The following is a 15,785-nucleotide window of genomic DNA, read 5'->3' as shown; positions in this document are numbered from 1 at the left end:
TATTTACATACAGTTCGTACGGTCTGGAATGGACTAATTGTATTTACATACAATCCTATGGGGAAATTGCTTCGGTTCACAACCAAATCGGTTTACAACCAGAGTTTTGGAATGAATTATGGTCGTGAACCGAGGTTCCACTGTAGTGGGAAGTCAATCAAAATGTCACCTTTTTTGGCTAACTAAAAAGATTACAATTTGCAAGTGTTTTGAGGCAACTCAGGCCCCCTCTTCAGGTGAGATCTTCAGGCAAGTTCAGAACACTGTCCTGTGCCTGCTTGTCAGTGTAGATTCATTTTGGTTTGCTGCATCTTCATCGTTGTCTGGGGAGAGCTCCCAATCATCTCAAATCCTCTCACTGCAACCTGGAACCTGGTAGGACAAAACATTACATTTCCTTCAGAGGTCTGTACACAGGGATTTCATTTCACACACTATCATAATCTGCCCCTGTTATACTGAACTGTTTTGGACTTTGTTGTCAGTGTTTTTTGTTTATTGTGTAGTATATATAGATAATTACTGCCATCATGAAACTGGAGTTGGCAATTGTGTATGCGTTCTGTATAATATTGTTTATTCATTATTTGATTAATATATCTTTATTAGCTGTATTATTTCTCAATTCACTGTGCTGCTTATCATTGTCTCTGTGTGTGAATGTGTATGTGCTGAGTCAAAGCTGGATGTGTTCCTGGGGTCCCCACAATAAAATAAACAAATCACTGTCTTTGGACAGTGCGAATCTTAGCATCCCTGTGACCGCCACAAACGTCTGTCTTATGTCTATTCCTCCTGAGGGAGGCCTAGGAGTCCCAGGAGTCTGATGATAAAATATACTCCATAAAAATAAAACATATTGGCTGTATCTCTTTCTCATTCAGGAAACCTTCAACAGAGAGAATGCACTCACCGAACAGCAAGCAGACCAAGAACGGAATAGGGCACACATGCTTATCGTGATGCTAGAGATGGAGACTGAGAACCTGAAGAAGACAGGCTTTGAGCTGATAGATTACTCCAAGACCAGAGGCCACTATGTCTTTGTGCAGGTGACGCAATGTACTCATAAGTAAAGCAATCAATTTGAAGCAAATTTAAATTCTTTTTAAATGTAGTTCTAACATGACTGTCCTGTTGCTCTCATGATACAGAATTTCATGGCTCTTCCTTTGCCTCTTGGACATGGAGCTTCACCCAACAGCATACAGAGTGCATAGACCTCTGCTGCAAACTTCATACCAGATCCTTCCAGTGTACTTCAGTGTTTACGGGCCATCAAAGAGACAGGATATCTTGAAAATGCAGTTTCACCCAACAGCATACAGAGTGCACAGACCTCTGAGACAAACTTCATGTCAGATACTTCCAGTGTACACCAGGCAATCAGAGAGACAAGATATCAGGACATGGTTAACAATGGTGAGTATTTCACTTATGTACTCATAAAATTCAGCAAGTATACATCATTTGTCATTGTCATATTTTCTTCTCTTACCCAGCAATCAGAGTTCCAGCTCCATGTCCAATGCTATCATTTCCAGAACCCAAAACAAGGCAGGACTTTCTAGAACGTAAGACACTTTGATTTTTTAGATTTAGTTGAATTTTTGTCTTTTTGTTATGCTGACTCCTAACTGCTCTTTTTCATCCCACTTAAAAAATAATTCTGTTTCCTTTTCCATCCAAGTGTCTATTTCCTGCTGTTCTTCATCACAGCCATTGCGTCTTTCTTTCCTGGAATGTAAAAAGAGGTTCCACTTATTGTTTTTATATATGCTGCATAGGTTATATATTTTTTGATAATTCTACACAAGTTTGAAAAACAAAATTGTGAAGGAGTTTTTTTTTTGTTCTTAGAAATAAAGTTACAGCTAGAAGTATACTTTTGAGATTTATACTTTTTAATTTTAGGCATTGATCACTTTTAAGTTTTTGATGTATTTCCTATTCTGTAAAAATGAAAAAATAAACTTTCAATGGATGTACATTTTATTGGCACCAAATGTGTATGTTTGGTGAACCCCAGAAATGGGACAATATAAGTATATAATACTTGATTATATTAGCACGGTTCTGAGTAATTAATAGAAAAAGGGATTATCCTATTGACACAACTTTCCTGTCAAATCCCAGATGTGAATATTTTTAGATTAAATGACATCTCTAAATTAGCCTTGAGTGTGTATCTGATTTAGTGGGCCTGAATCACCTGGATGGTGTCTGCCATTCTAAAGTCTAAAACAGATCAGTCCTCAGTAAATTCTTTAAGAGGAAAAATATCAGCCGGTGATGCAGCTCCGTGTGGCACACATGTTTCCCTGAATCGTTCATAAGTAAGACAGCATAATGATCTTAAATCAAGGAAGATTGGTATCTAAAAGCAGAAAAAACAACAAAACAAATGATAATATAAATTCTAAAATTAAATTCATACAGCTAACTAATTGTTTTCAAGCGTCTGGTTGGGGTTTACTTCTTATCTTGTGCCTAATTTTGCCTGAATAGGCACAGGCTCCCTACAACTGTGAACTGGATAAGAGGATTAGAAAATAAATGGATAAAGCGACAGCAGAAAAGACAACACTGAAAGTATTATATTTGTAATGTTTTGGGATTTTTTTCCTAATAATGTATTCCATTTTTTTACTCTAATACTGTTGCTTACAAGATCTTAAAATATATTGCTGCAGATCTGCTGAACTTTACAAAATATAAAGGTTTTGTTAACTAATTAAAAGGGGTAGAAAAAAACTTAATTTTTTTTAAAAAGATATTAATTTTTAACTATTTTTCTATTCTGACATGTCAGGCAGGTGGCATGTCATGGATTTCAAATGCAAAAGGGACTGTGGTATAGCAGGTCCACGGACCAGAAAAGGGTGGTCAATGTTAAATAAATAATCATGTCCTGAATGTGCAGGCTTCAATCAGGTGTGGGTGTGGGTGTGCGTTTCACTCCGCAGTTAACTGGGGGAACTGGCTGACCACACAACATACGAATGCGGAGGCCGGCGGATCAGTCAGGCACCTCAATGATGCTGCAGAGGTAGCAGCTCCTCGCATACATACCTAGTTAAGCAGCATAGGATAAAGGAGGAAGGCCAATAGTGAGTGCCATGGCCTTTGGGGACCCGAGCCTTGTGTTTGGATTGGGTAGCCCTGTTGTAGCCAGGGAAGGGCAGGGACCTGGACCTGTGGAAGGTCAGCTGTGTCTGTCTGCAGGGCGTCTCCTCTGTTCATCCGGCACTGGGCCTTGTCAGTATCAAAGAGACACACTGGGGACCAGATTTTAAAAGACAATTTTCTGCCTGTGCTTTTAGCCTCAATTTTTAAAAGAAATTATGTTTTGTTTGATTTTAACCTCCACCATCACTTTGTTTTATGGATTTTTTATTTATTGAATTTTTGCACCGCACTTTGGAACACTGATTGTTTTGACTTGTTTTAAATAAAAGCACTGGAGCTCTTTCACACCTACCCCTTGCTATGTTTGTGTGAGTGTCCTCATCCGCTGGCTCGTCCCTCTGGTATGTTATCAGTGGTAGCGGGTTCAAGAGGCTCCCAGGATCCAACTGGTAGCGTGGGGCCGACCCGCAGTGTCACAGGGACATGCACAGTATGTATGTATTATGATAACTGCAATCTAATAACAGTTTCTTACATTCTTTACTTTTCACATCCAGTTTAACATTTTTTATTGCTTATTAATGATATAAATATAGGCAGTAGGAGACATATTTTTCAGTTTAGGTGGTATAGGTGACAATAATGGATTTTCTCTTCTCTTTTCTTCAATCAGTTTCCTGTCAGTTGACTCTAGACCTCACAACAGCATATCAGGATCTCCAAGTATCTCGAGACCTGAAGAAGGTGACACACAACCTTTCACAACAATACCCAGACCATCCCGACAGATTTGAGTGTTATGAACAAATTCTATGCAAAGAGGCTTTGTATGGTGGTCGCTATTACTGGGAGGTGGAAAAGTCCTGTCACAATCTAGAGTTTGCAGTTGCATATAAAACAATCGGCAGAAAAGGCTGGACTCATGACTGTCGCTTTGGGTACAATAAGAAGTCTTGGAGTTTGCAATACGAACGGATTTTAGAATCATCTGTCCTTCACAACAAAAACGAGACCAAAATATCAGTTCCTTCCTGTGAAATAATAGCAGTTTATCTGGACTATCCTGCTGGCACTCTGTCATTTTATGCCATTGCCAACACCATGACCCTTCTGCACAGGTTTGAGACCACTTTTACAGAACCACTTTATGCTGGGTTTAGGCTTAGATCATATACATCCAGTGTAATTTTATGCTAGCAGAATTACAGTCTTGAGTAGTCTCTTGTGCCGTCCTATTCCTGTCTCTTCAGTGATACTTTTGAAGAATCCAACAAGTGTGATTCTAATCATGTTAAATTCTGAATCAAAGTTATTTGAATTTGGTTTTCTGTCATTTACTACATCATTAGAGGGAGCAGTAAACTGACTGTAAAATGTGTGTCTATATTTTCAAGCATTTAAACATATTTGTATTTCATACTTTCTAGCTCAATAACAATCAAACAGATTCAGTTTGCAGTTGCAAGAAACTTTTGTGAGTCTTTTACAGTTACCTGAATTTTTACCTTAATTAGTCATAGAAATGCGGTCTGATCTTCAAGTACGTGACAATAGCAGACAAACATAATCTCTTTAAACAAACAACACACAGACGGCTGAACTTCATCGCTGCAGTACTCAACAGATTGCTTAAACAGTCACAGACTGGAGCAATTCTGTGAATCCTATTTAGAATTTCCACCAAACCCTTTCTGTAGCTACTGACTAGTCTTGTGCAACAGTCAGGAGGAATTGTTTCAAACTTTCATGATTCTTCTGGTCACTCCACAATATCTCCTTTGGGGTGAGGTCTTGGACTCTGACCTGATAGGCATTTTCTTCTGGCTAAGTTCTTCTGTTGTTGATTTACTTCTGCATTTCAGGATGTTGTCTTCTACTATTAAGTTTCATGTGACAGACCACTACATTCTTCTACAGAATTTTCTAGATACCATTTAAAAATGATAGCAAGGTGTCCAGGCAGGACAGGAAGTCTGCCCCAAACCATGATGCTCCCTCAACCATGAGGTTTTGGTGCTGGTGTGCTGTGCTTTTATTCATCTAAACATGGTGTTGTTCTGGAAGAGTTCAACTCAACACATTTGAGATGTGCAGCGATATTTCTCTTTTGGAGAACAGTGATTTACCTTTATGAACACCATTCTTATTTTTTGATTTTTTTTCTACCTGAGACATCAAAAGAGACTCTGGCAAGGTCAGGAGATTCCTGATGATCCTTTTCTGTTAATTTAGGGTACTTTTGACCTTCTTCAGCATTGCATATGTGCTCTAGTCTTGATCTTTGCAGGATGCTAACATTTGGGAAGAGTAGCAACAAGACTAAATTTGCAACATTTGTAGACAGTAGAGATTGATGAACATCCAGACCTTTTGAAATACTCTTATTTTCCAGCTTTATGCATCTCTATAATTCTTCTAAAGTTTTCTCATATCTGATGGTCGCCAACAACAAATCTGACTTGAGAAGTTCAGACACTTTTAGTAACCAGTTGGTTGTGTGCCTCTTTTATACAGCAGGTCACCTCCCAGCCATACATCCAATCTCACCTCGTTGATTGGAACACAAGACTCCAATGAGCTTTTGGAGAACTCACAGGCCTAGAGGCTCAAGTCTGTGAATGTTTAAACAAATGTGTTTAGGATGGACAAGAAAAAGCTCTGTTATTAGTATACTTTTAATTTAAATTTATGTTTGTCTATTATTATGAATTATCTGAAGATCAGACCACATTTTATTTAGTAAGTTCTGCAGCAGTCCGGGTAATTCTGATGGTTCACAAACTTTTACGTATGTCCTAATTGCACATTTACAAAATATAAAATATAAAACAATCATATTTACTCTTTGTCTAGTTACAGATATTTTAAAGGCAGAATGAAGAGACAATAAGAGATGCCAATTAATTACTTAATCACTGTATTTCATGTAGAAATACCTTTTACTTGGGTGGCACAGTAGCTCAGTGGTAGTGCAGCTGCCTCACACTCACAACATCAACAACACCATTTATTTCTATAGTGCGTTTTTATACAACTGATGTAGCTCAAAGTGCTTTAAAAGATGAGGAAAGAAAAAGGGAAAATATAAAAATAAAATTAGGCAAAACTAATTAACAAAGAATAAAGTAAGGTCCGATGGCCAGGGAGGACAGGAAAAACAAAACAAAAAAAAACTCCAGAGGGCTGGAGAAAAAATAAACTAAATCTGCAGGGGTTCCAAGGCCACGAGACCACCCGGCCAGCCCCCACTGGGCATTCTACCTAACATAAATGATCTCAATCAGTCCTCATGGTTTACAGGCTTCACGTGGAAGAATTAGATAATGATGATCATATGGACCTCTGGCCTTCAGTCCATCAATGTAGGGACTGCTCGGTGCTTTGATCAGGTGGCAGAAATGCAGATCGCCACCACAGAAAACCAGAAAGAGAACAGCAGAGATAGCAGGGGTTAGTACTGATTTTGGACCCATGAAAAAAATGATAATTAAATACATATACAGAATATCAGGGTTATACTTAAATGAAGCTATGAGAAAGCCATGTTAAAATAAGAGTTTTTTTAGCAGTTTAGCAGTCCCATGTTCTCCCATGTACACGTGGGTTTCTGCTCACAATCTAAAGACATGCAGGCTAGGTGGAGTCTGGCCCGTGTGTTTGTGTTCACCCTGGGATGGATGGCCACCCTGCCCAGGTGATGTTCCTGCCTTGCGCCTGAAGCTCGCCATCATGGGTTTAAGCTTCTCTACAATGCTACTCTAAATAAGCAGGTTTGGAAGATGAATGGATGGATCTTTCCTCCTGAGATAGATAGATAGATAGATAGATAGATAGATAGATAGATAGATAGATAGATAGATAGATAGATAGATAGATAGATAGATAGATAGATAGATAGATAGATAGATAGATAGATAGATAGATAGATAGATAGATAGATAGATAGATAGATAGATAGATAGATAGATAGATAGATAGATAGATGGGGAAATTCACATAATAATACACTGACACACATTCTTATTTGAAATCATTTGCTGCAAATTTATTCTTTATACTCAGGAAGTTTGTGTCTGCTTCTTGCTGTTATTTACAATAACTAAGAGAAAAACAGTAATAATAATAAGTTGTTAACAAATTTTTCATCGTCATCTTCAGTAGTCAAAGACACCGCTAAAGGTAATGTATTATATTATTTATAAAATAAGTTGTGAAGCTCTAAAATCTGGAATGCTAATAGAGGGATGATGAATAGATTGATTGATGTAATAAGTCCACATTTATTTTCCTTACCTTTCTCTGTAGAAGGGGGGCTCTGGGCCATAAGGCTTTGAGTAGACTAAGGTAAGTGAAGCATGCTTTTTAAAAGAAATAGAGAAATACAATTTATTGATATACAGAAGAATTATGGAAAAATGATAATTGCTTATATATGTCAATAAAGAAGACTGGTCCCATGATGGAGAAAACAGCATATGACACAGTAGGAGCCGTTCGTAGTTCATGTAGAAGTTTTCTGGAGTTTCTTGATTTTGCGAAATTTTGTATCTAGTGGTTTACTTTTTGAATTTTAGTGGGATTTCACATTCAGCTTATTGTTGTACTGATGCACAGCTGTTGGTGAGAGAAGGTTAAACCCTTCCACTGTGACTCAAAGCTCTTTTGTCTCCTGTTAGAAGTTTGCATGACACACTTAGTTGTGAGCATGTTGCACAATAAAATATCAGACATGAGAAAGCAGGTTTTCATCTCGATGTTAACCAACTATTTGGAGTTCTAATTTATCCTGACGCAGGTGAAGCAGTTTTACGATCCTAAGCCTTGAGACATTGCCCAAAGCTGTGTGGATTTGTGTGTTGGGGCTCGACGTCTGAGTGATGTGATGCACCCGTTGTCTTTGTGGTCCTTTCTTCATGTCGGTGATGTGGTGTGGTCTGTCTAATAGCGATACTTCAGTAAAAGTTTTCCAAAAAAGTGACTCAAGTAAAAGTTGCCCACAAGAAACTACTAGAGAAGAAGTTTTAAAGTATCTGAGTGTTAAGTGCTCTTAAGAATCAAAAGTACCAGTAAATGTATGAAGGCTCCATGTTTTATACATAGTCAAAAAAGTTCCAACAATTGTAAAGTAATTCAGGCTACCTTCTCTTTGCATGCGAGTCGTATTATAATCACTAAAGTATGAGACAATATACTGCAACTTAACAGTGACATTCAGGGTGAGGAGACTCTGGGCAGGGTGCTAATAGGAAAAGCATACAGGAATTTTTATACTGCAATTACATTTCACTTCAATTGAAAACACTTTTAAGCCTTCCCAAATTTTATTCAGATAACACCAAAGTAAATGAAAATCGACAGAATTAGTTTAATAATAACATCTCTCTATTATAAAAAAAAAAAATCTTGGAAGGCTTGGTAGGAGACGAGACGTGATTTTCTCGGAGACACTTTAACATCCCGCGAGACAAGGCAGTGAGACAAAAGAACAGCTGCTGTGCAGGCTTTTAAATGATCGACACGCAGCGCGACAAGCAGATCACGCAGTACGTCAGCAGCAGCAGTAAGCCAGAAGCTGATCGAGCAAAGAGGAGGTAAAACAAAACTGTATTTGTTTCCCATTGTATTACCGTTTAAGAAGGAGTTTCGGAGGAGCAACCACATCTCCTTAGAGTGCGTTCAGCCCCCTTCTTCACAACGCAAGCGGCAGAGGCACGAAGTGGCTGGTGTGTAGCGCGCCCCGGGGGAGAGGGAGTGGGCGAGCAAAGCGAGCAGGGGGCATAGCCCCCTAGTTAGTCATCAAAACAAACCCTTTCAGGGTTTACCTAGACTTTATCACTTTGAGTTTCATAAATAATGGAGCAACTTTTCAGGTTTTCTTGGGCTTTTTTTGACCTTTCTGTGGATAAGCCCTGATATGTTCAGCAGGCTGCTGCCAGGACAGCAACTAAAAACAGAAGCATCGGCAGTGGAAATAACTAAGGCTGGAGATCGCGTGTCAGCAGCGTTTAGCTGTGCAGGCTGCAGCGCGGTGTACTAGGAATGACTGGGTAGAGTAGCAGGTGTTAGAAGTGTCTGCAGCATACATTTGACTCTTTCTAAACATGGACTTTCATAAAGCGGTGCTTCCTAAAGCAAGAGAAATCGGTATTTTAGTATAATGGACTGAATGAAGCATTGCGTGTGTTTGTGTAGTCCTTTAGTTTTCTGGCTTAATATTGCAGTAACAAATACTGTATGTCTTGTTAAATATGTTAGAGTAAAAGGAGCCATTTGTGCTTGAAAATGTAGTGAAGGAACAGTGAAAGTAGACAGAACATTTTGTACTCCATTAAAGTAAAAAAAAATTCACCAAAAATACTAAAGTACAGTAACAAAGTATTTCTGCTTCATTGCTATAACACTGGGTGTTGTCTTCTGGAGCTGTTTTTTGGGTATTTAGGCTCCTTGCTGTGTTTCTCTGCAACTTTATAGGAAAAAACATGGAATGTTTCTGGCTGTATGTGTTGAAATTCTCTTTTTAAAGCAATGGTAGTTATGGTAAACTGGCATAATCAATGGCACAAAGCTTGGCTTGAAAAGAGGGGATCTTAGAGCAGGGGTATTCAGCTCCAAAAGCTCCATAGAGAGAAAAACTGATCAGGTCCAAAGATAGTAAAGACATTCATGCAACTAGTCTTAAGGGAAAATGAAGCCTGTGCTGGCGGGACCAGTGCCCACTTCTGGACATAGATCCACACCTGTTTAGAAAGGCATGAGATGTCCTTCAGAGTAAGCAAGAGTTCTGGTTAAAAGTCATGAGAAGGCCTTGTGTGCAACTGCAAGCCTAGCAAGATGGCACATTGTCCACTTTGTTCTACACCATTAGTATAATATATACTTTCTTAATTGGTATAATTATTTAAAATATTTGAATAATGGAGCAGTGGTTTGCACACCAGAGACTGGGCTGGAGCTGCAATCTGGTGACCGCCAGTGTGTGGTTTCATCATCTCTCTGTTTCTGTGTGGGATTTCTCAGAGGCAGCTGATATTGGACAGGTTAGTGTGATGAAGTGAAGGCCCTTCAGTCTTGTGCCTGAAGCTGCAAGGATAACCTCTTGCTCTCCTGAATTGATTTAAACAGGCTCAGAATAGATGGCAGGTTCGAGAAAGTTTCTCTTTGACCAGAGAAGCTCCTAAATGCTTCACTCACTGATGATTCTTGCCTTGTGGCCAGTGCTGTCACAACATCTTGGCATCCTCAGGAAGCCCATAACAGTTCTGAAAATTAATACATGGATGGAAGGAATAGGTGTCTTGTCCAAAAATGGTTTCCCTGTTTACCTTGTGTCAATGTTCTCTTCTCAGTTTCTCTTAATTTGTCCTGATCCAGTTTGGAGTCTAAAGGAGTAGGGCTTCCCTCAGGTGCAAGTAGTCGAATAATCATATGAGGAAGATTTAAGATCTGGCCCGGCCATACCTCATCAATGTGGTATTCATCGTCCTGCTTTCTGATTAAATCCATTCTTATTTTAATAGAAAGTACACCTCGTTTAGTTTGGACCTTCTGCTTTTGTCACTTTACCTTGCTTAAATGGTTCTTGTATCAGTGGCTCTTTAATTTTGGAATTCTGGGTCAATTTTCAAAGATGAACAGTTCAGATTCCATGGTTATATGATTATTCATACTCATGTTCCTGTCTTGGAGTTGTTGTATTTAGGATTTTGTTTGGGGTTTTCTCTATTAACAGTTTCTTTGTTTATTTGATCTTCTTAGTTCTTTTTAATAGTTTGATTCCAGATTTTATTGTCTCCTTGTTCAAGTTATTATTTTCATCATTGTTTTCTTTCTCCTTTAGTTTGTTGAAGGAGGAGTTCCCTGTTCATTTACATGAAATTTGTATTTGTTTTTTCAAACTTTGTTTTTTTATTATCGTTTAATTACTAATTACATTACTGTTGTCCATCACCTGCTTGCTTGCTACTTATATTTATTCTAATTATTTTTGTAGTTTAATTATTTTAAAATAAATATTGTAATTGTGTGGTTTTATGGTTTTGGCGTAATTGTTACGCTCTCCAGGAACCACTTCGACGTTTTTGATGGCTGCACAGCCTGTAAATCCCCGGGCTGCGTACCAAGAGTGCCATCTAGTGGCGTCAGGCGTTTCTGCACTTTCTTTCAACATCCACCAAATTAAATCAAATCGATTTGTCATATACAATACTGTATCCGCTCTGCACAATATGTAGTGAACGACAACACTGTGCATTATAAGAAAATAAAAAGACAATACGCAGTGTGTCAGGAAACGCTGCTGGGGGTCCTTTATATATTTACAGTATCTTGAGCATCTGTAAAGCTACATTTGCACTTGGGACACATAAAATGCTATCTATTATATACTAGTAGCGCCTTTTCTATCTATCTATCTATCTATCTATCTATCTATCTATCTATCTATCTATCTGTGACACCTTATGACAGAACAGACACTCACAAGGCCCCTGGACTGCATTGTCTCCTGCACTGACAATTTGGGCACAGGAGACTTGAACGCCTGGCGTAGGTTGGCAATTAAAATATTGAAAAGAATTTCCAAAACTGAAACAGAACACATATAAAAATGATGAATAAATATATTTCCAGCAGAAAAAACTAATACACTCACAGCAGTTTGAAGATGCTCTGGCAAAGGCAGTGAGGACATTAGCCAAGCAAACTGAACAGACTTTACCTCATCATTGGGGGGATTTCTTTATCAAATAGACCCCCACCGAATGGACTACTTTAAATTCTGAATGCTGTCCTTTGGCGCTCATTATAGTGACCATGGTGACTTTTATTATTGTTTGATAGTGCTGAAATCGCCAACTAGGCCTGTAAAGAGGGTGAGAGCAGACCACCTTGACCTGTGATCAAGAGTGGTGGGATCTTTCTGAGGAAGCCTGGGATTTTTCTCCATATTGGGATGGCCTGATACTTGAGGCTTTGTGCTGACTGGCATTTCAGGGCTTGCTATGCTGCACACTGTGCTGTTAAGTGGCTGCCACTTTGGATGGTGTGTAGACTCACTGTTTTTATTTCGATTGGCCTCTTAATAAAATGATGCTATTACTAAGTGAACTGATCAAACAGAACAGGCCCTCAAGAGAAAGCACCAAGGAGCGATTACAAGAAACTGATGCTGACTGTTGTGTTGACAATGAAAGAAAACAGTTTGTTTCTTCAAACTTCAATGTACACTCCAGAACGTTCTTCCTGACGTAAACCAAATAACAATCCCATCCATGTGTTTTAATGGCCCTCCAACATCACAGATGCTCAGCTAGAAACCTTTTGTATTAGCCAATCAGTTTGAGAAAAAAACAACGTATACTGAACGTGATTGGCTGGTGGATTTTCTATACAGTAGACTGCCAGGTTGCTGCCAGGTGAATGACAGATAGATTCATATTAGTTTAGTTGGCAGTGTGCACCTGTAAGTTTTGTGCTAGGTGCAAGACCCTCTATGTATCTGACTGGGCAAGAATGACTACTGTGAAAACCAAAGAGCCAGGCCTATCACTGCCCGCCATGGGATTCCTTCATTTGCTGAAAGCTGGAATTATTGAATGATTCAAGTAAAGACCCAACTACTCAGACTTGTTTAGTTTAATTTCCTTTTCCTTTGGGGTAGGGCATCAGGAAACACAAGCCAGGGGTGCAGGGTGCAGTCTCTTTGCACAAAACACAAATGCATGTGTTTAGGATGTGGGAGGAACACCTGCAGAGATGGTTCTGATCCTGCATTAATGGGGAGCACCGACAAGGCGGATGAGACAGAGGAGCGGAGTCAAGTGGAGAACTTTGAGAATTGCCTGCAAGTCAACATCAGGAAAACCAAGAAACCGACGCACCAAACAGTCTCTACGTCTGGTCACCATTCAGGGAGTGGATGTGAAGATATCTGGATGGTTGTCGGTTCAAATCCCGTTACTGCCGGAAGGGATCCTTGAGCAAGGCCCTTAACCTGAACAATGGCTGATCCTGCGCACTGACCCCCAAAAAAGGTCATGCAAAAAGATAATTCCCCTGGGGGATTAACAAAGTATATAAATAATGATGATGTAGTACTACAAGTACTTGGGGGTCCACATCAATGACAGCCTGGACTGGTTTCATAGCACAGAGGAACTGTAGAAGAAAGAGCAGAGCAGACACTTTTTTTCCGTACGGGACTGCACTCCTTTAATGTTGGTAGTGACATACTTTATATATTTTATAAATCAAGTGGCTTTAATTTCATGCCACCCAAACACTGCACTGCAGCATACAGTGGCACAGGACCGCGGTCTGACATACCCATAAAATTACATATATAACATAACAAGTACAGGACAAGTATAAGACAAATAAAAAATGAAACAATACGATACTCTACTAAACTATATTAGGTAAATTAACAGATAGTAATAAAGTGAAGTAGATAGTAATTAATAATTTAATGATAACAACCAATAATTAAGACAATATGAATATACTACTAGGAGCAGATCTGAGGGCAGGGGGGCAGCACAGAATTCAGACTCCAGACAGCCACATGGTAGAAGCTGGTGCTGAAACTGGCAGCACTGGTTCGGATGCTAAAGAACCTTCTGCCTGATAGAAATGGGTCAAAGAAACCATGAGAAGGTTGGGAGTGGTCCTCAACATTGCTGTGAGCTTTGTGGATACGACACTTGAGAGAGACGTCTTTAGTGGAGAGTAGAGAGATTCCAGTGATCTTTTCTGCCATGTGTGCTATCCCGTTGTAGGACCTCATGGTCAGAGATGGGGCAGTTCCCCAACTAGATGGTGGTCCAGCTGTTCAGAACACTCAAAATGGTACACTTTGTGGACTACCAGGCGGGCACACAACTGACCAAAGCAGAGACAGACACAAGCAGAGGCACAAGTATAAGCACACGCTTTTTATTCTTCTTTTCTTCCCTCATGGGAAACACCTTCCCCCGTTTCCCACAAGCACAGCACAACACAAATCTCTTCGTCCCCTCTCTTTTCTCCTCCACTCCTCCTGGCAAGCTTCATCTACCTCCTCCCGACTCTGGCTCCTCGAGTGGCGTCTGCTGAAGTGCTCCAGGTGCTCATTGACAGATTTCCGCCAGCACTTCTGGGTGTGGCGGAAGTGCTGCAAATAAGGGCTCAGCAGCTCTCCAGGCACCCCGTGGTGGTGCCCACAGATCCCAAAGGGGCTGCATCCAACTCCTGTTCCCATGGAGATCTGTAGAAGTCCAAGGGGCTGCCACTTAGTGCTCCGGGGAAGGTAATGCTCTGCATACACTCCCTCCCAGGAAGAGGCGTCCTACCTGGGCAAGGGCCCCAGCCATACGCCACACCCTCTACAGTGTGGTGAGACTAGGGGGAGATAGGCTGACATTCCTTAGTCTCCAAATGAAGAGGAGATGCCGCTGCACCTTCTTGACTACGGAGATGGTGTTAGTAGTCCAGGAGAGGTGAGCTGCCAGGTGCACACCAAGGAATTTGGTGCTTTGTTCATTTCCATCATGGGGCCCTGGATATGCAGTGGGGTAGAGACAGCATGGGGATTCCTGAAGTCATCAATCATCTCCTTCATCTTGTCCACATTAAGATACAGAATGATGTCAGAAAAGGTCCTTAAACAAATATTTAAAAAAAAAGTTCAGCTCCAGACAGAATAAATGGCCATCTGCTTCATTACTGTGCAGAGGAGCTCTCTCCGATACTCCACTCCATATTTGAAATGTCATTGGATTTACAGCAAGTGCCCACTCTATGGAAACAGGCAGCTATTATCCCATTGGCAAAAACCGGACACCCCAAAGCATTAAGTGGCTTTAGACCAGTGGCATTAACTTCTCTTATCATGAAACGCTTGAGGTATTAATTAAGAAGCAAATGCTTAACAAAACTGTGGCACTTCTGGACCCTCACCAATGTGCACACAGAGAAGAGAGGGGTGTGGAGGACGCCACAGCAACACTTTGAATTTACTGTATGAGCACTTGGAAGGATCAAAAAACCATGCATAATTGCTGTTGATAGACTTTATGTCAACTTTTAACATAATCCAGCCCCATACTTTAGTTGACAATCTGATCGATCACTTCTGTTTGGACCCTAACTTGGTGGGGTGGATTGAGGACTTTTTAACAAACCGAACGTGAAGAGTGAGAGTCAATGGCTGTTTCTCTGATAGCCTCGGTACATCTGTGGGTACTCTGCAAGAGTGCTGCCTATCTCTTCTTTGGTTTATCCTTTATACAAACTAGGGGGCTCTGCCGCCTGCTCACTTTGTTCACCCACCCCTGGGTTTGGTTAATCAGATATACAATTTAAAGAGATTGTTATATTCATTGGAATTGTTACATACTCTTTCAATTCTATGTTGCATCGCTTCTCCGTGATCATAAATATACACCTGACCGAATTGTGGTTTCTTCGAATTTAATTTTGTCCTAGCTTTAATTGTTGTGGGACCACAGATTCTCATAGCGTATGGTCCATTATTATGTAAATCTACGTTTTGAGCATTGAATGATGCGAACGCGAAAAGATGGTAAGATGATAAAATACCATGCCACACCATTTTTAAGCCCATAGCAGGGTTTGTAAGGGGTCTGGCGCCTATGCGAGCAAACATGGAGCACAAAACA

The 15,785-nt window shown here is 40.0% G+C and overlaps 1 protein-coding gene across 1 annotated transcript; it reads left to right on the top strand.

Moving 5' to 3' along the window:
- The first annotated feature begins 900 nt into the window (after nucleotides 1–900).
- Nucleotides 901–6,958, top strand: LOC114661930 (tripartite motif-containing protein 16-like). Its single transcript, XM_028815179.2, has 4 exons — nucleotides 901–1,052; nucleotides 1,155–1,422; nucleotides 1,503–1,574; nucleotides 3,803–6,958. The coding sequence occupies exons 2-4, from the start codon at nucleotides 1,356–1,358 to the stop codon at nucleotides 4,324–4,326; spliced, it is 663 nt and encodes a 220-aa protein (XP_028671012.2). The 5' UTR covers nucleotides 901–1,052; nucleotides 1,155–1,355; the 3' UTR covers nucleotides 4,327–6,958.
- Nucleotides 6,959–15,785: the final 8,827 nt, after the last annotated feature.

This window comes from Erpetoichthys calabaricus, chromosome 12, assembly GCF_900747795.2.
Source record: "Erpetoichthys calabaricus chromosome 12, fErpCal1.3, whole genome shotgun sequence".
Classification (NCBI taxonomy): domain Eukaryota; kingdom Metazoa; phylum Chordata; class Cladistia; order Polypteriformes; family Polypteridae; genus Erpetoichthys; species Erpetoichthys calabaricus.
This window is presented reverse-complemented; position numbering and strand designations above follow the sequence as displayed.

Coding starts and splice junctions, on each gene's coding strand:
- LOC114661930 (XM_028815179.2), top strand. CDS start 1,356: ATGTCAGATACTTCCAGTGTACACCAGGCAATCAGAGAGACAAGATAT. Junction 1,423..1,502: donor TCAGGACATGGTTAACAATG/GTGAGTATTTCA, acceptor TCTCTTACCCAG/CAATCAGAGTTCCAGCTCCA. Junction 1,575..3,802: donor AAGGCAGGACTTTCTAGAAC/GTAAGACACTTT, acceptor TTCTTCAATCAG/TTTCCTGTCAGTTGACTCTA.